This window comes from Ictalurus furcatus, chromosome 9, assembly GCF_023375685.1.
Source record: "Ictalurus furcatus strain D&B chromosome 9, Billie_1.0, whole genome shotgun sequence".
Lineage (NCBI taxonomy): Eukaryota > Metazoa > Chordata > Actinopteri > Siluriformes > Ictaluridae > Ictalurus > Ictalurus furcatus.
Genome location: NC_071263.1, coordinates 16,210,521 through 16,233,911, shown reverse-complemented (window position 1 = coordinate 16,233,911; position 23,391 = coordinate 16,210,521). Strand labels below are relative to the sequence as shown.

Genomic DNA, 23,391 nt, shown 5'->3' with positions numbered 1-23,391 from the left:
GATTCTCATAAATCAGGAAGTCTTAAATGAGTCTGACGTGGTCTGCTTTTACTGTTTGTGGGGAAAGTGCGTGCTCAGTTAAAAGAGGAAACAAAAGGTCCAAGTGTTACTTCCAGCTGGTCAGTACAACTTCTCCAAAAGGAATCATCTCATTGCTGATCATGTCCACAGCATTGCCAACAGCTATATTTCAGTCTGGCATTCAGAAACGGTTGAAGCTTTTGAAAATGGGTTACTTGGTGTGGTGAATGATTGTGTTTTGCAGAATTTCTCTTCATTTGTATGTTAATTCGGATTTGCTTTGATTTTGAATGCTTCACTGCAAAGTTACTAAAAAGCACACCTGTGCATTTAATCATATGCACTACTGTTTAATTATTTCTATATAATATTTATGAAAAAAGGACTATTGTCTGCAGGAGTCATTATCATGTGCTTTGGTCTCTGAAGTACTCTGGTAACGTCAGAAATTTGCACTTGGATGCGAGACCAAGTTTGGATCAAGACCCATTGGCAGCTACGGTTGCCGTAGCACGTTTATATCTGATGGGCCTTAAGAGCCGGGAATTCACCAACAGTGCTTTTTAGAATTCATTACATCCCACACCAGGATTATATCTCATAGTAAACCTAACCACCTAGTGAGCAAAATCAATCACAAACTTCAAAATGAATAGCCACATGCTGAGGTTTTTCGCCCACTAAGAGCAAAGCAGGAAACTGCATGTCTCGGTTTTATTATTTGAACCCGTAGGTTTTTCTTTCTTTCTTATATTAATAATTTCACCATACAGTAATCACACATTCTCAGATGTAGGAACATGTAGTCTATTGCCTGAGCCATTAATTGAATCACCAAATGGCCTTCAAGCGAGTGTCTGTAAGCTGAGCAGGACTCAGTAGGAGGTAAAAAAAAAAGGTTGTTGGAGACAGGTAGCCACCCTGTGGTCAGAATGTTATACAGGACACCATATACTGCCAAATAATCAATGGCATCCAGTCAACACTACCCTAAATCTCTCCCCATTGATTTCCCCTTGAGAAAGTGAGGGGGAAAAAGTGTGTGTGTGTTTGGGGGGTGGGGGGGGGGGGGGTGGGGTGGGAGTGAAGCTGGACTGGTTTAGAATTAATGATGCTTGTGGATTCAGCATCAACTCATCACATTGTCATGATCTTTCTGTGACATATGAAGTAAGCTGATTAAGAGCTTGTCCTCCTTTGTACAAGATAAAGTCCTCTGTTGTACAGCTCTATTTCTGTATGTTCTACTGATCTATTTTTAATATTTTTGCCTGCTTCTCTTGCCTGCTGGTTCCCAGTCCTTGGCTCTCCTAAAGACTTGGTCACGAAGGATGTCACCGAGTCCAGCTTTGCTGTCTTCTGGACAGCAGCACCTGGCAAGGTTCGCCATTATCGGGTCACCTGGAAATCCCTGTTCTCTGATGAGGCTGGGGAAAAAACAGTGCCTGGTGATGTCACCACCACCGTGCTTGAGGGGCTGACACCAGAGACGCGCTACAAGCTTTTTGTCTATGCCGCCTATGGCCTTGGAGAAGGAGAACCGCTGGTGGGAGAAGAAACCACAGATGGTAAGTCCATTCCCACCCGCATAATGCATCCAGCAGAGGAACAGCACTCGTTTCCTCCCACCCCTAGCCTGAGAGGGGCCTCTCATTCTGAGCTTACCTCAGGACATGCAAAGAAACGTTATTACATTATACTGAATGAACAGAACAGAGAATACGCAACTTTGAGTTCATTTCCTATCTCAGGCTGCGATATATTTTGAGACCTTGGATTTATATGTTTGTTTGTGAATTAAAAAGCTGTATCTACTTTGACCTAATAAATAAATATCATAAAATCATAAACTTGTCATATCCTTATAAATCCAAGGTTTCAATCTCCTCTTTTGATACCTTCTTTTTGTTCTCTTTAAAGATTGATTAGTATCTGAATTAGGATTTTAAAGGACATAACTACACAAAGATATCACTTGCCTGAAACACCATTACAGCTGAGGAAAAAATGTTCAGTTAGATAATCCTCGCATTCTGTTGCACCATGGTGATACAGGACTGAGTTGAATACAGGAGATGAAGGACTTAAGATTTTTAAGAAACTTTAGTCTGGTCTTCCAGTGTGCTCTGGAAAAAGTGAGTGTGACTTATGATTCCCTTCACAAGTTCAAGAATAACGTCATTGTTTCTGGCACAGCTGCTCGTTATGAATTGCCACTGACATACCCACTTTGGTAATTCATGTGCGTGACCTTTTTGGTGTAGAAATGTGTGAACTATTGATGTAATGTGTCATACCTGCTCTGTGTCACCAATTCAATGTAGAGTTTAGAAATGCACCATTGATTGAAAGCACTTCTCTGGCTTACTTCACTTATCAGGCCAAAATGAGGAAAGCATATAAAGGGAACATGAGCCTAAGGAATGTAAAACTCCGTGCATGCCCGTTTGTTTATTGATGTTAGCAAATCTGCCAGGCGACATTAAAGTCAAAACATGACTGACTGCACTTTGGGGGTTCTGTGTTTCATGTCCATGGTCAGCCTTTTTCCCCCTTTTATATCCAGCGTCTTTCCAGTAACATATTGTGTCTGTTTCGGTCAGGCCATGCTCTTAGAAACTTGGAAGTTGTATTTTCCACCCATAAAACTCCCACTTTGGAAAAGCATTCAGTGTCTGAAAGCACTCAGTGAATCATTTAAGGCCCTGGCAATTAATTTGGCTTTTTTCCTACACCAGAGACCTGGAGTCACTGTATGGAAAGAGAACATTGTGGGCAGACTCTGAATGCCCAGGTTTGGCTTGAAGCACCACTTGATGCATCTTTTCTTACTGGATGGTCTTTTCAGCTGGATGGCAGGCATTTTGGCAGATGCATTTTCACCAGAAATCCATTTTGGTTTTCCAGGGAGTTTTTTTTTTCCGGCACCTGAAGATGAAATCTGTCTTTGTTTTATAAAAATGCGGTCATGTACCTGACTGAATATTAGAGTTATGGCTATAAAATTGTTTTGGCACAGGTCATCACAGAATGTAATAATTATACATTGCTTTTGATTTCTTCTCCAGTCTCAGCTGCAGCCAGAGCCATAGCTGTAAGCGAGGAGACCGAGAAGAGCATGCGGGCAACATGGCAGCCAGCTCCAGGCAACGTTGTTAATTACAGGGTGACATACAAGCCTCATGATGGAGCCAGGCCAATGGTCACCAAAACCTCAGGTGCCACTACAACCGTTGTCCTGCGGCGCCTACAGCCCATTACCACCTATGAAATCATAGTGGTTCCTGTCTACAGCCATGGAGATGGAAAAGCAAGGCAAGGAACGGGAACCACATGTACGTTTGCCCATCATTAAACAGTGGCTTAAGTGGATTTACTTGGAAATGTGGGAGAAGCAAAACAAAAGAGTTGCAGTTATTATTACTATTTACTTATTATTTTTAGTTAGATAGATAGTTGGTTCTTTATTTGTTCTTCAGAGCTACCATTTTACAACAACAGAACTCACAAACAACACGTCATTTAATGTTACAGATGTCAATGATTTGTCTCTATTTGTAAATATAAATGCAATGCAATATTTATTTTGTCTCACCCTAACATAATAGTTTTAAATACATGCTATCTGAATGGTATTTATAAAACCTAATCAAGGTTTTAGAATGTGGAAATTAAGTATGCATATGACATAAATATTAACGTATAATTCTTTACCCATTTCAGTTTGACCAACTCATTTTGCATCCCATCTTTGTTCCAGTGTCACCATACAAATCTCCACGAAATTTACAAACATCTGAGCCCACTAAGACCAGCTTCAGGGTGTCATGGGACCCTGCACCTGGAGATGTAAAGGGCTATAAGGTGACCTTCCACCCTACTGGTGATGAGATAGACTTGGGAGAGCTTGTTGTTGGACCCTTTGACAACACAGTGGTTCTGGAAGAGCTAAGGTAAGTGCTTAAATCTCTCCATCGTTCCTCATATCCTGGAGCTATTGGACATTGTGGTGTCTGTGGATCATTCATTCATATGTATCTTTATTTGTTTTCTTTGTAAAAAAGATAGTTAAGATGCTTTTCCTTTCCACCACAGAGCTGGCACCAAGTACTCGGTGAGTGTGTTTGGTGTATTTGATGGTGGACAGAGTATGCCCTTGGCTGGAGAAGAAAAGACGACTCTGTCTGATGAGCCTGCTTCTCCTCCAGTTGATGCTCCAGGTAGTGTGACTGCCTGAGCCACTCAGATTAAACATGATCGCTGAGGGTTAGAGGCAGCAGAAATCTAGATTTTAATTGTGCAGCATTTGCATGTGGTTATAAATATCACCAGGACAACAACAAGCAATACTTTGATAGCCTTATCTGTACACATTACGCAACATGTTTTGTCTGGAACTGTACTACTGACTACATATGGTGACTTTTTTTTAAATATCAGACGGCTTTTGATTTATGAGCAGATATGAAACAATCTTGCCTGCTCAGTTATCAGTCTAAACATGATCTAGTGTGTGTGTGTGTGTGTGTGTGTGTGTGCGTGTGTGTGTAAGTAAGAAGAAGTCTGATGTGTGCAGTTGAAAGTTCTGAGCTCAGACTGATGACCTGAGTGTGGAATGCAGCTCCTAATTGGGAGCAGATCCAGTGCCTGAGCTCTTGCACGATCTGGAAATCTGAACAAAGATAAGACCAAGGCATATTTTTTGGACTCACACTTCGCTTGATGTTTGTTATTGAGGTCATGATAAGATAATAATAATAATAATCATAATAATTATAATAATGAACATGTGTGAGGTGTGAGTCTAGAGATAAGAGCAAAAAATGCGTAAATTAGAAGAAAGGCATACTTTACATTATGCTTCCTAAGCAATATAATCTGTAAACACATTCAGTCCTGTAAACACAAGGAGTTTACATCTCATTTAATAACAGACACCAGCCTTAAAGAATCAGCACGGAATGGAAAAAAATTAGGACATGATATGCCTACTGGTCTTGTACTTGGCTGTTGAACAGATAATGTTGCATTTAAATCATGTGCTGTCAGAAGGAGATGAAAGCAGGCCATGTGTTTGCACATGCTAAAATTCCTGAGTAACCTTAAAACACTCAAGGGAGTCTATCTCTACCTGGATTGCTCAAATGCCAACATCTCATTATTTAGTTCCATCAGAGAAACAGTCTGACAGCACTTTAAGATAATGACACAATATATAACTTAAAATATGTAAATTCTTGTTGTAAGCTGTGTATTTATCATCAAAAAAGAAACAAAAAAGAACAGAAAATACTGTGGATCATATATCTGCACATTTAATGTGTTATGCACTTGGGACTATTTATATAGAAAGCAGCACATATATTTGGCTAATGGCGGGGGGATATCTATTTTGTTTGATAGCCTTTGATTATTTTGTTTATTTACAACAGGAAAGCTTCAACACAAAATACAGAAAACATGACGTGTGCAAAATCTCAGGAAGCCTTTTAAGCTTTTTAAAAACACTTTGAAATATTAGTTCTCCCAATCCCCCGGCTATGGCCTTGTGCCAAGATTATGAAACAAAATTGTTGCATTGTGGTTTCAGTGTTAGCTTGTTTTGTTTTTGAGCTCCATGCAGCTGCATTCTTCCTGAGCAGGGAAAGACTCATGCCAGTGGAACAACTTTCATGTGTCTTACAGAAGTGGAAATGAGATGCAGCTCTGGGAATGAAAAGTAACTCTTGAAGATCGGTCTTTCAGCTGGTTATGATGGAGTCTATAAAATTCCTTAATGTTAATCTTAGAATTAATTGTCAGTGTTATGTGTCATTATTAAATAATGTATCAGATGCATTTATAATGTACAGAAAATATTATTAATAAACAACTATTTATATTGCTGGTCTGGTCTTTTTTGGTGTCCGAAACCCCTTTGCTCTGTTTTGTTTTGTTTTGTTTTCTCCCCCCTTCCCCATCAAAACATTTTCTTTCTCATAAGTGGCTTCTAAATTCAAATTTACATTATAGCAATGACAGCACCTCTGCATATTTACAATCTAATATTTCTATCCTCTGCTTGGTCAGATGTAATGTGCAAAACAACTGCCCAGGCTGATATCGTCTTGCTGGTTGATGGCTCCTGGAGTATAGGACGTCTGAATTTCAAGACCATCAGGGCATTCATTGCTCGCATGGTGGGCGTTTTTGACATCGGCCCAGACCGTGTCCAGATAGGTAAGGGTGTCTTTTTTTTTCTCTCAAGTTGCAGATTTGGATGTGTATCCGGAGGCAGGTGTGGGAGATTGTGTTCATTTCTATACACAGGTTTGGCCCAGTATAGTGGAGATCCAAAGACTGAGTGGCATCTGAATGCACATAGAACTAGAGACTCACTGATGGAGGCTGTGGCCAACTTGCCTTACAAAGGAGGAAACACTATGACAGGTTTTTTTTTATATACCTACATAATATTCCCAATTATAATTTCATTTATTAATTTGACACAGCTAAGAGATTCTGAAAGCTTTATAAAGGCTTAGGTCTAATTATTGTTATTGTGACCAGTATTTTGCCTTTTCTACAGGTCTTGCCTTGAATTACATCCTGCAGAACAATTTCAAAGCTAATGTGGGCATGCGTCCAAACTCCCGTAAAATCGGAGTCCTCGTCACTGATGGCAAATCGCAGGATGACATTATTGCCAACTCTCAAAATTTGCGTGACAGTGGCATTGAGCTCTATGCTATTGGTGAGAAAACGTTTGCTTTTTTACCTTTGAGGAGACCCCCCCCCCCCCCCCCCCGATGTTAAGCGCTTTGAAAAGTACTATATAAATATAACTAACTACCTAACTAACTTTAAAACACAGCATTAAAGATATAATTACTTTTAAGTATTTATATTTATAATGAACTATTAAGTTCATGAGTTGAGTTTAAATTCAGGTTTGTGCATCTACCACTTTTAATAGATGTGCAAACAACTATGCAAGCCACGTTTATAATCATCTGTTTTTTATCTGAATATTCCATGTAGGCTTTAATTTGTAAATTAATTGGTTGCTGGTCTAGCAAAACGGAACTAACGTTCTCGACACGCTTTGGGTGTGTAGGTGTGAAGAATGCTGATGAGAATGAGTTACGCACCATCGCCTCTGATCCTGATGAAATCCACATGTACAATGTGATGGATTTCTCCTTTCTTTTGGACATTGTTGACGATCTGGCAAACAACCTATGTTCAAGTGTCAAAGGCCCAGGTAACTTAAAGGACAGCTGTATTATGAGCATTGTATATAGAAAGCATAATCTGGTCTATTAAGTTATGTTTTGGCACAAGGCATTTATTTTGTAAAGACCCATTTATGCCTATTAGCCCTTGTGATGGAACAGATCTTTTTATGTGATTAGGAAGAAATGGTGAACAGAATCTTGATATTCCATCCAGCTGTAAAATATTTGAAGAAATAGGGGAAATCCGGGAGATTGTCACCCATCCAAATTTCTGATAAGGATAGCTCATAGTCTCTCTCATGCTAGATGTATTTGGTTTAAGTCTCATGGGTAACTGAGATAGGATTTGATAACACTTTATTTTAGTCTATATCAGAAATAAGTCAAAGCTCTCAGACCTAGTAAGGAAAACTTTTCCCTTCTTGTCTTTAAATAAAAGAGGTTGCTAGACAGTCCTGACATGTGTATACAGAGTGGGACAGACAGGTGTATACAGAGTGGGACAGACATGTGTATACAGAGATTAAAGTAGTCAAGTGTCATCATTACCCCTTTCAGGAGGAGGACCAACGGCACCCACTGACCTAGTGACATCTGATGTAACCTACTACTCATTCCGTGTCACCTGGAATGGCCCTGAGGGCCCTGTTGAAAAGTACCACATTGAGTACTTTCCAGTCTCTGGAGGAAAAACGCTGCAGGTATCATAATCATCTCCAAGGAAATCCACTTTTTACTATTGAGTGTTGAGTAAACGTGTCTACCTCTGAAAGAAAACAAAGCTGAGAGAGTTTTCAAAAACATTCTTTACCTTAAAGCAGATTGTCAGTAGTGATTGGCATCAGTACAAAACAGCAAACAAAAGTATTTTGAATCCTGCAGACTCACTCTGAGTTTACTCAATATCAATGGAGCTTTAAATGGAGTGCAGTGAAACATGAACAAAGCCATTATGCAGACCAGTATACAAGTTTACAAGGGAGAGCTGGGAATTCCCAAATTGTTTTATGTGCATTGCTTGTTGGAGTAGTACTTACCTCCTCAATTGGGCAAGCCATGTGGGGGTATTTTTCCACTTTTACTGGCAGAAGAAACAAGTTTCTCTGAAGACCCTCCAAGTTTTCATTAATTCATTCATTATTACACTTAAACTCATTGTAGCTAGTCATAAATAGCATGGGGAAGGCTTGAGACATTAGGGTTTGTGCACAGAGCATTTGTTCTTTTTCAGAAAAAGGAAAATAGTCTACACCTGTCCACATGACTTGGCTCTTATATATCCAACAGACCACCAGCCCTGGACTCTAAAATGCTACAGAATAAACCTCACTGAACTAGAGTTTCAGCCTGAAATTGTTTAGCAAATCTCACCTCCACATTATGCATAATGATATTTAGCATTTTCAATGCAGCATGAGTATTTTCTGGTATATTTTTAATTGATTTCCAATTGTTGTTAAATTGTAAGTAGTGGCTTTAAGTAACATTCTTTGTTTTGGACTCGTGTCACGTGCTTGTCTGGTGACTTTCTGGTAACTGTATTTTTTTCTTTCTCTTTTGTGTCCCCCTGTCTTAGATGTTTGTGGATGGCAATGAGAATACTGTGGTGCTGGAAGGTCTTGATCCACTGACCAAATACTCAGTGAACGTTTACTCTGTGGTTGGAGAAGAGAGCAGTGAGCCCCTGAGCGGCACAGAAACCACATGTAAGGGCCAACTTTAGTTCCACCACAAATGGCTTTTGAAAAGAATTGAGCCAAAGCCTCAGCCAAAGTTTTTATTCTTATTTATAAAAATGGATCTATGACCATTTAAATTCTGATTAATGCAATTTACTTAATCTCTTGTACTTTGGTGTTTATCCTCATTGGGTTACTCTTTCAAATTGGAAATATTATTCAGGCTTTTGCTTAGATTCCCCTTTTTTATTTAATTTTATTAAATGTGAACCACTGTTTGCTGCTATAGCAAATCTTTTGCTTTTCATTCAGATTTTAGTAGTGCTACTTTTAGACAGTTTACCCTTATATTAAAAATTGAGAAATTCTCAAAAGCACATTTAATCCAATTTATGGTCAGTTGTTTAAATCTGAAGACAACATTTTTAACAATTTATTTATTTGAGTGATCTGATCATGCTGTCACAGCAATGCCATATTTAAGCATATTTCCAGTCAAATATGGATGTAAACCATGTAGGCTGTTTAGAAATTATAGTAACTTATTTATTTTCGTTAAGGGTTTTCTAGAACAATTTTATATTGTTTAGACTAATAAAATGTTATGAAAAGCTGTACAGTGGAATGTGGATGTTGCTTTTATGTTGGTTTTGTGTTATGCTTGATATTGTGAACTTTATCCTAACCAAACCATCATCATTCCCTTCACAGAGCAATGAATGTTATCAATATATACAGCATGATGCTGCATGGTACAGCAATGTGTCATTGGTTTATTCCTGCCTTTAGTGTTTGATAGCTGTTGTGTTTATATACAATGTTTAGCCTGTGCTGTGCTTTAATGTTGCCATTTCTGTGTGGTATTAATGCGTGCTATGTTTGTCTGTCATCATCATTCATTACCCATCATGTAAGTATGCAAAATCCACTGCCATTCATCCATCATCCTCTCTGCCATCCATTCATTGTCCTCCATGTAACCATCATGCAGAATGTGTGCCTTGGCCCAGCTGTGCCGTCTGTCAGCTTCAGGGTTTAGTTAGACAGGGACAAAGTGTCTAAAGAAAAAGAGAAAAGATGTGTTCCCCTCTGTAGTGCCCCTAAATACTATAAGGAGATTGACCATCTACAAAGTTGGTTCCACCACCATGAAGGTGAAATGGGAGAAAATCGAAGGAGCTACTGGCTACAAATTGCAATACTCAGCTATAAATGCTACTGAACCCAGCACCAAGAAAGAGGTATGATCTGCGCCTCAAATAATCTACCCCCACTACAGCACAACAGTCAAGACAGAGCTCTTAAATATGCTCTTTCATAACATCAAATGCTGTGGACATAGTAGTCTTTACTAGCTAGTACTATTTACTAACTTAGCGCATCAACATAGCAGAAGAAAGATTGTGTGTTTTTGTCTAGACTGAACAAAGTGAAATCTATGGTCAAAGTAGATCTGCCAATCTGATGATTAGTTCTTCAAGATTAAAGAGTTCTTAAAGACGAAACATTCACTGACTTTTGTGAAATGTCATTCCTTTTTCAAAAGACTGTAAAGAAATAGAAACATTGTAGGCCATTATCAGTGCCATACCATCGCTCCACATTTTGTCCATACTGCTTGTAAAATGTGTAAAAAAAACCCACAAATTTTATTGTCTCTTTGAGGAATATAGAAAGGCACTGTTAGTGTAATAAGCCTCCAAGAAGCTGTCTGTTACTTAATGAAGCTGGGAAATAAATCAGATTTTATTATTAATGTTGGCTTGTATCTGAAACAGTTCCTGATAGTTTGTCTAACTACATTTAAAGATCCAAGGACCCAGTGTATTCCTTTATACATCGACAGACATACTTGTACCTGAAATTGATTTAGGTAAAATACGTATTCTTGGAAGGCTATATCCTTTCACAAATTAATTATATTTCACTATTTGAATCATAAGCCTTTCTTGGATTAAATTTGATGTCCTTGGTTAGGGAGAACATGCATTTTGTTACACCAGTTATTCTAACTGATTCTCCTGGATTGATCCCATAGCTGCTCTGTAGTAACCATCACTGCTTTCACTGTTGATGTGGTTAACTTTCACAGATGCGTGTGAAAGCCAAGGTCACGGATGTCCAGCTGAAGAAGCTTCTCCCCAACACAGCGTACGCCATCACACTCTTAGCCATGAATGGCGAAGTGACCAACTCTCCTCTCACTGCTGAAGGGGTGACCCGTAGGTGGCGCTAGAGCATGCTGGCTCCAAGCAGGGATGCTTGGCATGGTCTTGAGGTTCTCATTTCTTCTTTGCTTGTGTTTATCTTTTGCCCACTTGTAGTGCCGCTGCCTCCACCCGGCGAGCTGACGATAACGGATGTGACTCACAGCAGCATGCTTCTGAACTGGGACGCTGCACCTGGGCTTGTACGCAAATACATAATTACTTACAAACCTGCCGAAGGCGAGAGTAAAGAGGTGAGCTCACTGCCCATCACACTGGCACGGATATCTTATCATGATGAAAGGGTACCGAGACTGTTAGTAAATGTAGTTCCTCAGGAATTATTTATTCTCAATAACCCTTCAAGATTTTGATCTGCAAAAAAGAAAGTGAAAATATTGTGTGAAAAGCAGTACAAAAACCTGGTGTTTGTCAAACATATCCTCAAAGTTGCATAGCTTACTTCATATGTTACAAAGGTACTTCATAAGATACAAATTTTTACACTAGAGTTAGCAGCAGAGGTTAAAGTTAGTGCCTTTTCTTCTTTTTTCTTTTTTCTTACAACTTCATTTGTGTAATATTGAATGACCACATTTACTTTGCTTGTACATATTTGTAAAACAAAAATGGTTCATGATATCAGATACAATTTGAGACAAATAGAAGTAGATGAAACGGAAATGTAATAATTAATACCTAGCTATTATAAAAGTGACTAGCATAAATAAATACTTTAACTATAACCGATGCTAAACAAAAAGGACTCTTTCATTTTTTGTTTTATTGCTAAACCTTTTTATTTTGCCATGCTTCCAGAGAAGTACTCTACATCCTGAGGCATAAATCAGAGCATGTTACTGCTTGTTACTCTTAGTACTTGAATGAAAATATGAAGTAAACCCTCTTTCAAACTGAGGTCCTGCAAAAAGCCTTACATGATGGATGACAAGAAGTTGGATTAAGAGCTCAGGACAAACTGTTTTGCAGGAAGTGCGTCTTTCAAAGCCGAAAGGCTTCAGCTTTGGATTCATTTGTCTAAAATTTTCAACAAATGGTCACTCCTAGTTTCTCAGCCATTCTGACTTTTAGTAAGCCTTTATGTGCATTAGTGTGCAGATCTTTCTCAATTGGTTAGACCCTATTTCTCATTGTAATGTTGGTAGATAATTACTATGATGGATTATACATTTTTTTACACACCACTGTTAAAATTGCACATTTTTGTAATGTAAGAAAAAAAAACAACAACCTTAGATCAGTCATGTCAGAACCACCTTGAATGTAATATAGCAACCAACAAAATTCAAGTGAAAAACAAATAGAAACATTTTGGGGAAAAAAGAAAAAAAAAACAACCTATAACCTGGTTGAATAAGTGTGCACATCAGTTTATAATGGGGCAGGTGACGCTGCTCACTGTTAATTAACCAGTCACACTCTCATGTTCAAAAGTAATTATTATACACCTGTCATCAGTGAAGTGATTCTGATATAATAAAGATAATATAATATAATAAATATAAAGAAAGAATATAGATCAGCTGTTTCTGTATGATTTTCTTGACTGGGTTGCATCTGTCTGCTGAGGCCATGGTCCCCAAACAGCTTACAAGGCATGTACAGGATCTCATTGTCGAAACGTAGTAATCAGGAGAGGTGTACAAAAAGATTTCCAAAACATTAGATGTACCATGGAACACCATGAAGACCATCATCAAGTAGAGAAAATGGGGCACCACAGTGACACTACCAAGAAAAGGAAGTCTATCCAAAATTGACAAAAGATTGTGATTGGAGCATAAACAATACAGCACCCAAAGAACACCATCCCCACAGAGATGCATGGTGGTGGTATGGGGCTGCTTCTGTTCAGATGGAACTGGGACTATAGTCAAGATATAGGGAATCATGGATAGCTCCAAATACCAATCTGTATTGGCAAAAAACCTGCAGGTCTCTGTTAGACAGCTAAAGATGAAGAAAAAGTTCACCTCCCAGCAAGATAAATACCCAAAGCACAAATCCAAGTCAACAAAGAAACCTGTGGTATGACTTAAAGAGGCAAGCAAGTCATTGTAAGCTTTTTTTTTGGTTACTATATCACATTCAACATCTAACATAATTTATCTTTGTTTCTGCAATTTTAACCAGGGTGTGTAGACTTTTTATATCCACTGGAAATCAAAAAAGATTTCTCATTTTATTTAGGTTTTATTAACCCTAAAATTTCTGATTTAAAATTCCTTTATATGCAGCTTGAAGTGGAAGGAGATGTGACAACACAGGGCCTGGATAATCTAAAGTCTCAAACTGAATATGACGTGGCTGTCACTCCAGTATATGACTCTGGATCTGGAAACCCAATGCTCAATCAGGCCATCACAGGTGAATGCCTAGTAATGTACTCTGGATTTTACAACACCATAAATGATTTCAAGTAAAAAGAGTAAATGTCAAATTGAATAAAACTTTTTTTCCTTTGCTCATGTCTTAACGAAGCATGTAGTGTAGATCAACAAGAGTTTTCTTGTAAATATGCAAGTGGTCATATAAATCATTAAATGTGTTCATTTGCATATCACAGAAATGCTTTTTTAGACAAATGTATGTAATGATTTTGAGGGTTTTATTGCAGTAAAACACTCAAATGTTAAATGTTCACATGACAGTTTATCAAAATATATTGTTATTTTAAATATAGTTATTTTATGAAATGATTTAAATAACACTATTCACATATATTTCAAGTGCAAACTTGGTATCGTTTTATGGATAAAGCTTCACTTAACTACCGGTCAAAACTACCTGTGTCAGTCTCACTTAAAGACCTATAAAACAGTGTGTGAAACTATGCATTTATCTCCACTGAAGGCTTAGAAAAATTATTTCCCATATTGAATGGACAGGTCATTTTGAGACATTACATAATGGCAGTTACTAACACAAACACTGGAAACAATTCACATTTCAGCATAACCATTACATCATCTAAATCAGTGTCAATACATGGACTACTATAAAATTATTTTTCAGCAAAAAAAACCTTACCAAATAAGCTTATACAGTATGATTCAGTATAGAGTGATTAAAAATGACTGTTGAACCTCTACCTGAAAATGAAAAAAAGAGAAGTGTTTAATGGAGCTGGGATAAAAGTATAAAAATATAATTCACTGTCAAGTCATTTCCATATACGTTTTGTGGAAGTACAAAATTTATAGTTAGAATGTAGCCAAGAATCTAAAACATGTGAATTGGAAGTAAAACCAAAATATTTGCCTTTTGTGCTAATGATTATGGTAAATGATATCAAAGTGATTAAATCAGACTGTATAGAAACATTTATTTCTCTTCCTGTATGTGAACTCGTTTTCTTCTTTGTCCTCAATGTCGTAGATGTCGTACCAGCACCAAAGAATCTGAGGTTCTCTGAAGTCACTCTAACAAGTTTTAGGGCTCACTGGGAGCACGGCGCCCCTGACGTAGCCCTCTACCGCATCGGCTGGTCGAAGTCAGGAGAGAACAACTACATATATGTACGAACCTCCGATAAGAGACCGTGAAGTTGTGACATTGTTTATGTTGTTCAACATGTGACAAGTCACATTTAAAATGTATTGCATGTCTTTAGGATATCTTGAGTGCTGAGGAGACAACTCATCTCTTGGAAAACCTAGAACCAGACACACTGTATGATGTTTTGGTTACTGCAATCTACCCAGATGAATCAGAGAGTGAGGACCTCATTGGAAGCCAGCGCACATGTAAGCAAATAGATTTATTCCTTTATTCATTTGCAGAAACATGTATAGCATTATTTCATTATAAATGTCAAATTCAATTGTTATTCTCATAACAAAATGCATAATAATAATAAAATAAAATAACATAAAAATGACACCTTGTAAATTTTAACAAGCATTATTGTTTCCCTTTCTCTCCACCTCTGTTAGTATCCCAGATAGTTACACCTGGTAAGTAGTTTGATCTTGCAAACTAAACATAAGCAAGACTGTGATTATCATGTGATATGCAGAATCAAATCTGACTCTTTTCCTCCACAGCTCCCAGTGGTCCTCCTCAGAACCTGCAGGTGTTTAACGCCACCACCACCTCCCTCACAGTGAAATGGGATCATGCTCCTGGCAAAGTCCAGAACTACAAGATCACATATGTGCCTACTGCAGGAGGCAGGCCGCAGTCGGTAAATCACCTTTCAAATCATCTAATAATTTCATGTTAGAATCATTTATGGCACATGAGCGCATGCATAGTGGTTTGCTTAAACTAACTACATTTTGTAAACTAACTAAAACATTTGTAAAACCAGCACCATTATGTCCTATAATAACAAGCATATACTAATAATAGAAAACGTTCTACATGGAACAACCATAGTGGCTTTTACGCTATACGTATATGCATTTTCTCATGGCTGATGATCTATAACACTGAGCAGCATCTGTCATAAGGATTTAATCAGCTGTAGAGTGTTTAAAGCTTTGGATGGACTGCAGTAGCTTCACGTAGTTTAACACTGTGGTAGGTAACATTAACAGCAGACAGTTTTGTTATCAAACATCTTGAAGAATTGATTTAATGTTGTATAGCTGCAGGTTCATCATACCTCTCCTTATTGAAACAGTTAGAGTTTTTTTTTAAAATACAAGACTAGAAGAGGATATGGCAGATGCTCGTGTGTGGGCAGTTGTGAGGATTCCTGAGCTGTCCAAAATACAGAGTAGTTGATAAGGGGATGAGGGAAGAGTCTATCGGCAGCTCCCCAACATTATCTTAGCAGAGGCTGTTTGGATTTTGTAAACTTTTCTGAGTGTCCATCTCAGGTTCAAGAAAAAAGCACCGGCAAACAAATCAGTTCAGTTTTTTAAAATTTTTTATAGAGGCTTTAAATGTTTACATATTTTTTTTTGTAGTTTTGTTTAGTGCATTCCCTTATGCACAATTCACAGATACCATTGCTTATGGACAGAAGGCAACATCTCACATTTCTAACCCTATCTGGGGCATGCTGACTCTCCCAAGGTTGCTTAAAGATATCTAAACACCCTGTGCTGAGACTGAGTAAAACTTTCCCACTGAATTGGACTTCCTAATACATCTATCAAAGAAATGGATGGCTATCTGAGAAGATGTTTTTTCAGGTGGCTGTCTTGCTTTCCCATACAGACTCAGATTGGTGGGAAGAAGAACACCATTAATCTGCAGAAGTTGACTCCCGACACTCCCTACTCCATCACTGTAACAGCTGTGTATCCATCCAAAGAGGAGAAAGACATATCTGGTGAAGGAAAGACGTGTAAGTGTCCTGTATTGTCTTAATGCGCTGTAGAAAAAAGAAAAGAAAAATTGACTTAACTTAAAATTTCAAGGCATCTTGCTGCAGAGTTTTTTTTTTTTTTTAAGTTTACTCAAACTCAAAAAAGCTGTGCAGCCAGTTGCCTTGAAATTTTAAGTTTAAGTCAACTTTTCGTTTTTTACAGTGTGGACAATATTAATTATTATACGTATATCTGCATTCAATCGTAAATGGTAATGTGTAAACTGTAATAAACGTTTTGAATCCTGGTTTTCGTAGTGGCCCTTGGAGGAGTGCGTCACCTTCGAGTCACTGATCCCACCACCAGCTCTCTGAATGTATTATGGGAGCCAGCTGAGGGCAATGTGCGCCAATATAGGATCTTCTATCATGCTGTGCCAGGGGGACCAGAAGATATGGTATATACTCAGGGCCCTTCCTATTCACAAGTTGCATATTAAAAGTCTAACTCTTTCTCTGAAATAAAAAAAAACAACCTGCCATTCCATCTACTCAGTGTTACAATCATCAATGCTTACATGACATATATTAGATATTAGCAAGCACATATAGGAAGTATACGGCTATTTATGAACCTTTGGGTTTTCTTTTCTTTTTTCTTTTTGTTTTTCTTAGGTTCAAGTCTCTGGAAGCACTTTTAGCACAGTCTTGAAGAATCTACAATCCGACACTGTGTATGCTGTCACTGTAGTTCCAGTATATGCTGCTGGCGAGGGCAAACGCTTGTCTGAAAATGGAAAGACATGTGAGTCTGTAAATAATTTAGCATGTTAGCCTTTCTTTATTACAACAAGATTGTTCTAGTTATAAATATATAAATAAATAATGCTCAGTTGTTGCAATATTATAGATAAGTATACTGTATAACCCCAAAAGCAAAACTGCTTTACTGAATTGATCACCGCTAAAGAAATTTTCCATGTGTTGGCCCATTGTATGTGTCTCAGAATGGAATGTAATGAATCCCAATTTATGGTCTGTAATAACTTGTAGTGACTGTGCAGAGCTTCAGACAAACCATGAGTAATCTCCATCCATAAATGGAAATCCCAGAGAGATGCAAGCACATAAAAGGCTGCTGTTACTATCTACAACCTGAAGGATGGTTCTCATGCTTTTAATGTGCCCTGCTCTTTACCACATATTCATTATGTTGGACTTTTGTTGCTGTGCTTGCTTTCAGTCTTTGAGCAACATTAACAGTGTTGTTGTAGTTACAATTTCAGTAGCATGGAATTAGTTACTGGAAAGAATTCCCTTATGTAATCTTTAATAAAAGCCTCATGAGTTAAATCAATCTACACAGAAACGAAACCTGAGATCCCCAAATGTTCTTGTGTTAATGAGCATTATACATCATTTCACTACAATACGGAATTGTGTAATTGTGTTTATTATTCGTACTAATCCTTCTGCTCTGTGTTCCTAAATGCAGTACTGTCATTGCCAGACTTTAGCACAGTTTACTTAATGTGGTAGACTGCCGAATTACACAAATACCGATGGCATATGCTTTAAGTTACACATTAGCAAATGTGTTCATACCATTTTAAATGTTATGGTTTTTATTTTGTTTGTTTTGTTTTTTTGGCCTTTTTGTTCAAACACCTTTGAACTTGCATGTTTTGCTATGCACTTCCCTGGCTTTATTTGATATAATTCTTTATGAAAACAGCTGAAACTGTTTCCAAAGTGATACATGAAGTTTTTCCTATCCTTCTTATTTTTTTATACTCTTGTATATATCCCATAGTGGAACGCTCACCTGCCAGGAATATTAAGGTTTTCAACCCCACTACAAACACACTGAATGTGCGCTGGGAGCCTGCTTCAGGTGACGTCCAGGAGTACAGGGTCGTCTACGCTCCTCTAACAGGAACACGTCCTTCTCAGTCGGTGAGTCAGACTATATTACATATATGCTTTTCTAGTAAATAAAATGAAAGTAGAAATCCCTCTTTGCGTGTTATCTCACTTAAGACAGCTGGGCAAATTATGGGTTAGTTCCTATGCTTTGGGTGTTGTATTCATAGCTAATAACCGATTTATCCTCATATGACTGAAATTGTTTGTGTTAAGGAATGCTGTGCTATACACAAATATGAACTATAATATTTGAGCACAAAATTGATTTCTTTGGGAGTTTGGGAATGTAGTACATTATGAAAAGACACGCATCTCTTATCCGAAGCCAGAACCTTTTTTTTAATCTAAGAGGAGAATTATTATGAAAAAAGAACTTTGAGTGAGTTTTCCATAATCGTTGCATTAAGTTTGACAAAACCTGACATATTTAGCCTTCAGAGATTTGTCGTTTTTCTCACTGCTGTTTTGCAATAAATTCCCAGCCTATTTCCGTTTTAACTGAAACCTTGATAACATCAAGTCACGAGTGCTGAAGCAGTATGAGTATTTGTTTTTTTAAAAATGTCAATGAGACATTGTTTTAGAAAGTGAATGGTTGCCAGGTTCAACAGAGGTATGACAGCTTTTTTTTTTTTTTAAATTTGTAATTCAGCAGGGAAATAAAATGAGTCCCTTTCATCGATGGGGAGGTCACTGATACTAAGTTATTAAACACTGGACCTCAGCTACACTGCCAGAGAATAGTTTGGCTTATTTCTGAGGCTTAATTTCCCCTCAGCAATCACTCACGGGGTTATACTATGTTGTATAATGCATCCAACTGTCATACTAGTATAAAAGTAAACATACCTTTCTGGAAGATGACTTGTGCAAAACCTGAATAATACCTAACCTATTAGGACACTACTCAAGAAGGAGTTTAAAAGTAGTTGACCTTATATGTAAATATGTATTCAATTTACTTGCTTATAATTAACATGAGCATCCCATGTTCTTTTACATATGTTTTGTTTAATTGTATGAAACATGATTTTTAACATAACATATACAAGTTAACTAAAGGTTACCTACTAAAAATGAGCCAGATATTTTTCTGCTATTTGTCTAAGCTGCAACAGTTTACAGCTTGTCAGCTTGGCCAAATGCTGAAAATCATATTTTAAATTTGATGTATTATATGGAAACTTGGATGCATCATCATAATTTAGCAACAATTTTACAACTTTCCTACCTCAGATGATCTTTTCCACTTGATGTTTTGTCTGATGATGTAGAAATAAATCATTTCCTTTCTGGGTGCAGTCAGTGAGCAAGATATCTTTTCATAAATTTTCATAAAGTACCAAGAAACTTACGCCATTTCCATCACCATTAAATGGGTGATTGGATGGCAAAAAAATAAGACCGTATATAATAGACAGCTTTTTTTGCTTGCAAAAGTCTGTCTAGGGAAACGAGTTGTAGCAAAAGTATAGATTTGTTTTTGAAAATGTAATAAATTAAAAGGTATAGTCCACGGTTGCATTCGCACTGGGGTGAAATAGTACTTTATTTTAACCTGTCTTTTAATATCAGTGATACATGGTAACAGTAATATAACTTTTATACCACAGGTTCTTTGGCACTACTCCGGATTTCCAGCATATGGCCATTTTAGATCTCTAGGGAACATTGCAGTAGAAACCACATCTTAGAAATGTAAAGGTTCCAGCTGGATGGGAAATTTAAATTGGTTTCAGTTGGTACCTGGTGTTTGTCGTAACTGCTTCATGTAGTCCAACTGAAACCAGCTGAAATGAATGCAAAACCATTTTAAACTAGTAAAGGCAAGTTGCTTTATTCTAATACATATTGGATTTTCCTTGGGATTAAAGAAAAATCTTTTTTTTAATTGCAGTTTTAACACAACCATGCCATAAAAAAGACCACATCTTATGTGCATATTGTGCGTGTGTGTTCTCTAATTGTTTTTAGCTGTGCATAGGATGCTTCACAATTGAGTGTGGGCATGGTAATAGCCTCCAGTCAGAGGTATCTGTAAGTAGCCGTGAAGCTGTGTGCACATGAAAACGAAATGTCTCCAGGCATTGTTAGAAACTGCTGTCACTTGGTTCTCTTATTCTTATGCTTATTTCTGCACCATGTGTTTTGAAGAAACTTTAGTATGGCTGAAGTTAAACAATATTTTTTTTGCCCTAGGCAAACACAGACCTTGTTAAAATGTCAAAGCCATGTTTTTGTATCATTTCTCACTTTGCAATTGTTACATATGGGGAAACAGATTGGGGGCGGGGGGATGGGACGATGGTAGACAGATGTCAGTAAGTAAAAACGGCTATTTCGAAGTCAACACAAACAGATTTTGTCACCGGAGGTTTCTAGTCTTTAATGAATAGCTTACCTCAGAAGTGGTTCTGCTGTAGACTGGGTTTTTGGGTAATAACTAACATACTGAGGTAAGAGTACAGCTTCTGAGGCAAAGGTTTATTAGTAAAATGTTTAGTTTAGTATGGCAAAGTTTGCTTTGTTCTGGCATGTTTGAGATCTTTCTGAGTCTTTCCTGATTGAGAGGGGAAAAAGCTGGTGTCAGATATATCCTATCCTATAAGATTCTAATCTGCTATCATCAGCTTGGCCATTTCTTTGTTACGCTGTTAATGTTTTGTGTTAAATTTCAAACGTATGCATTTTTATTGTTTCAGGTAAAGTTGCTACTCTTTTACCCATCCATAAGCCTAAGTATTTTTTCTGTCTTGTAGGTCCTTATTCCAGGGAATACCCATACTGCCTTGTTGGAGCAGCTACTGCCAGACACTGAGTACTCAGTTGCTGTGGTTGCACTCTATGCAGATGGAGAGGGCTCTGCAGTGGAAGACACCGGCACAACATGTTAGTCCTTATCTTGATCTGCTTATTCAGCGACCTGAACAACTTCTAACCACTAAGTACAGTTTGTTGAATTATACATTTATTTGCTGGATTCTGGTTGTAGTGCCACGCAGTGCTCCCAGGAACATGCGTGTCTACGACCCCACCACTAACACTCTGAGTGTGAGCTGGGAACATGCAGTGGGACCTGTGCAGCAGTACCGCATCAGCTATGCACCAACCACTGGGGACCCCATTGAGGAGTTTGTAAGTGTGAATTTGTAGCATGTAACAATAACAGCAGTTGGCACATAAACTGACTCTTAGATAACTTTCTTGTATGTTATTTTATTTACAGACAAGTGTTCCCGGCAACAGAAACAATGTCATCTTGCAGAACCTTCTGCCAGACACACCTTATAGGATCAATGTGATGGCATTTTACCAAGATGGTCCTGGAGGGGAGCTTTCTGGAGATGGACACACTTGTAATAATTTGGAAATATATACATGCACACACACATTAAGACATGCATTTATGCCAAAGCGTACAGTAAACACACATATCCAGTATGCCTTGAAAAAATACAGCTAAATAAAGCTTTTGGTAGGAATAAACACAGTAAATCATTGACTACAGACTGAAATACAAAAAAAATAAAATCCCAATGTTCACAACTGTCAACAAAAACTTTCTGCCAGACAATCAGGAATGGCTCTTCTCCAAAACTGTCTTCTCTCCTAAATTTGTAATAAATGGCTATGACATCTGAACTGAGAACAAAGAGGCTGAATACAAATACCATAATTACACTAAACCTGGAAACAAAAGCAGCAATAAACTCAATTCCCTTTTTTTCTTTTAAATTATTCACTGTTTGGATTTTCAGTCTGGTTCTTTTGTGTCTTACCCGTAGTGGGACTTATGGAACCACGTAACCTGCGTGTGTCAGATGAATGGTACACTCGTTTCCGTGTTTCATGGGACCCTGCACCTGCCAAGGTTAATGGGTACAAGATCACCTATGCAAAAGAGGGTGAGCGAATTCTGTGTCTAATTGTGCTGTCAGTGGTCACATTTTCCTGTAAATAACAAACTAAGGAATATTTCTATTTTTGTAAATTACAGGTACTGATGTGACTCAGGAGGTTTTCGTTGGAGATGTGGCCACACAAATCCTTCACAACCTTGAGCCTGGCACTACATATGATGTGAAGGTCTTTGCCCAGTACGACGCTGGCATGAGCGGCCCTCTGGTCGGCCAGGGCAAGACCTGTATGTATACTTGATAGCACATAAACATGACTTTGAAGTTAAGATACTTTTATGGTAATATTCTTACTTTCCTGCCCTCCCAGTGTACCTGAACGTTACCGACCTCACAACATACAACGTGGGATATGACTCATTCTGCCTAAGGTGGTCTCCACATCGAGCTGCTACCTCTTACAGAATTAAAATTAACCCCTTTGACTGTAAGTTCAACATATTAGAAAAGTGTCAAAGCTTTGCCAAGTTTTACAATTTTTGTTTTTGTTTCCGCCTAAAATATTTCAGTATTTCACCGTCTCTTGCTTTTATCCCTTTAGCCTCTAACCGTGGGGCCCAGGAGGTCACCGTAACAGCTGCGCAGACTCAGTACTGTTTTGATGGCCTGAGCCCAGATGCATTGTACAACGCCACCGTATATACTCAGACACCCAATATGGAGGGACCTGGAGTCAGCACTAAAGAGCGCACTCGTAAGTAAACTTGGGTTAACATATAACCATGCTCTTGTATACCAGATCTATTAAGCATTTAATTTTTCTCTTAGTTGTGAAGCCCACTGTAGCCCCTACACTGCCTCCGACTCCTCCTCCACCTGCTACTATCCCTGCTGCCCTGGAGGGTAAGAATAATACTGTTGATTTTCCTGATGAACCTCTTGTGCACAGTTTCTTCTTTATATTTTTCTAATACACTGCACTGAATATTTTTACACAATCCAGTGTGCAAAGGTGCTAAAGCTGACCTGGTGTTCCTCATTGATGGCTCTTGGAGTATTGGAGATGAGAGCTTTAGTAAAGTGCTCCAGTTTGTGTTCAGCATGATCGGAGCATTTGATGTCGTCAGTCATGAAGGCATGCAGGTAACCAAGCTGTCAGCAACTTCGTAATTAACAGTGTGCAACGAACTCTTTCATGCTGAC

The 23,391-nt window shown here is 38.0% G+C and overlaps 1 protein-coding gene across 4 annotated transcripts in view; it reads left to right on the top strand.

The window, feature by feature from the left end:
* The window catches only part of col12a1a (collagen, type XII, alpha 1a), a 54,365-nt gene that overhangs the window by 15,286 nt on the left and 15,688 nt on the right, over window positions 1–23,391 (top strand). For 2 of the 4 annotated variants that reach the window (XM_053632135.1, XM_053632136.1), the window contains exons 14-42: window positions 1,320–1,589; window positions 3,090–3,356; window positions 3,782–3,974; window positions 4,117–4,241; window positions 6,091–6,240; window positions 6,331–6,450; window positions 6,590–6,754; window positions 7,118–7,264; window positions 7,797–7,939; window positions 8,815–8,944; window positions 11,242–11,378; window positions 13,383–13,512; window positions 14,524–14,663; window positions 14,759–14,891; window positions 15,081–15,101; window positions 15,192–15,331; window positions 16,315–16,444; window positions 16,724–16,863; window positions 17,081–17,210; window positions 18,219–18,361; window positions 21,091–21,220; window positions 21,324–21,466; window positions 21,558–21,687; window positions 22,117–22,236; window positions 22,329–22,475; window positions 22,559–22,675; window positions 22,790–22,942; window positions 23,017–23,091; window positions 23,192–23,331. In XM_053632135.1, coding sequence (XP_053488110.1) covers window positions 1,320–1,589; window positions 3,090–3,356; window positions 3,782–3,974; window positions 4,117–4,241; window positions 6,091–6,240; window positions 6,331–6,450; window positions 6,590–6,754; window positions 7,118–7,264; window positions 7,797–7,939; window positions 8,815–8,944; window positions 11,242–11,378; window positions 13,383–13,512; window positions 14,524–14,663; window positions 14,759–14,891; window positions 15,081–15,101; window positions 15,192–15,331; window positions 16,315–16,444; window positions 16,724–16,863; window positions 17,081–17,210; window positions 18,219–18,361; window positions 21,091–21,220; window positions 21,324–21,466; window positions 21,558–21,687; window positions 22,117–22,236; window positions 22,329–22,475; window positions 22,559–22,675; window positions 22,790–22,942; window positions 23,017–23,091; window positions 23,192–23,331 — 4,109 coding nt within the window. Of the gene's footprint in view, window positions 1–1,319; window positions 1,590–3,089; window positions 3,357–3,781; window positions 3,975–4,116; window positions 4,242–6,090; window positions 6,241–6,330; window positions 6,451–6,589; window positions 6,755–7,117; window positions 7,265–7,796; window positions 7,940–8,814; window positions 8,945–10,012; window positions 10,159–11,009; window positions 11,140–11,241; window positions 11,379–13,382; window positions 13,513–14,523; window positions 14,664–14,758; window positions 14,892–15,080; window positions 15,102–15,191; window positions 15,332–16,314; window positions 16,445–16,723; window positions 16,864–17,080; window positions 17,211–18,218; window positions 18,362–21,090; window positions 21,221–21,323; window positions 21,467–21,557; window positions 21,688–22,116; window positions 22,237–22,328; window positions 22,476–22,558; window positions 22,676–22,789; window positions 22,943–23,016; window positions 23,092–23,191; window positions 23,332–23,391 lie in introns of all 4 variants that reach the window. The other 2 variants (XM_053632138.1, XM_053632137.1) reach the window with 2 other exon arrangements.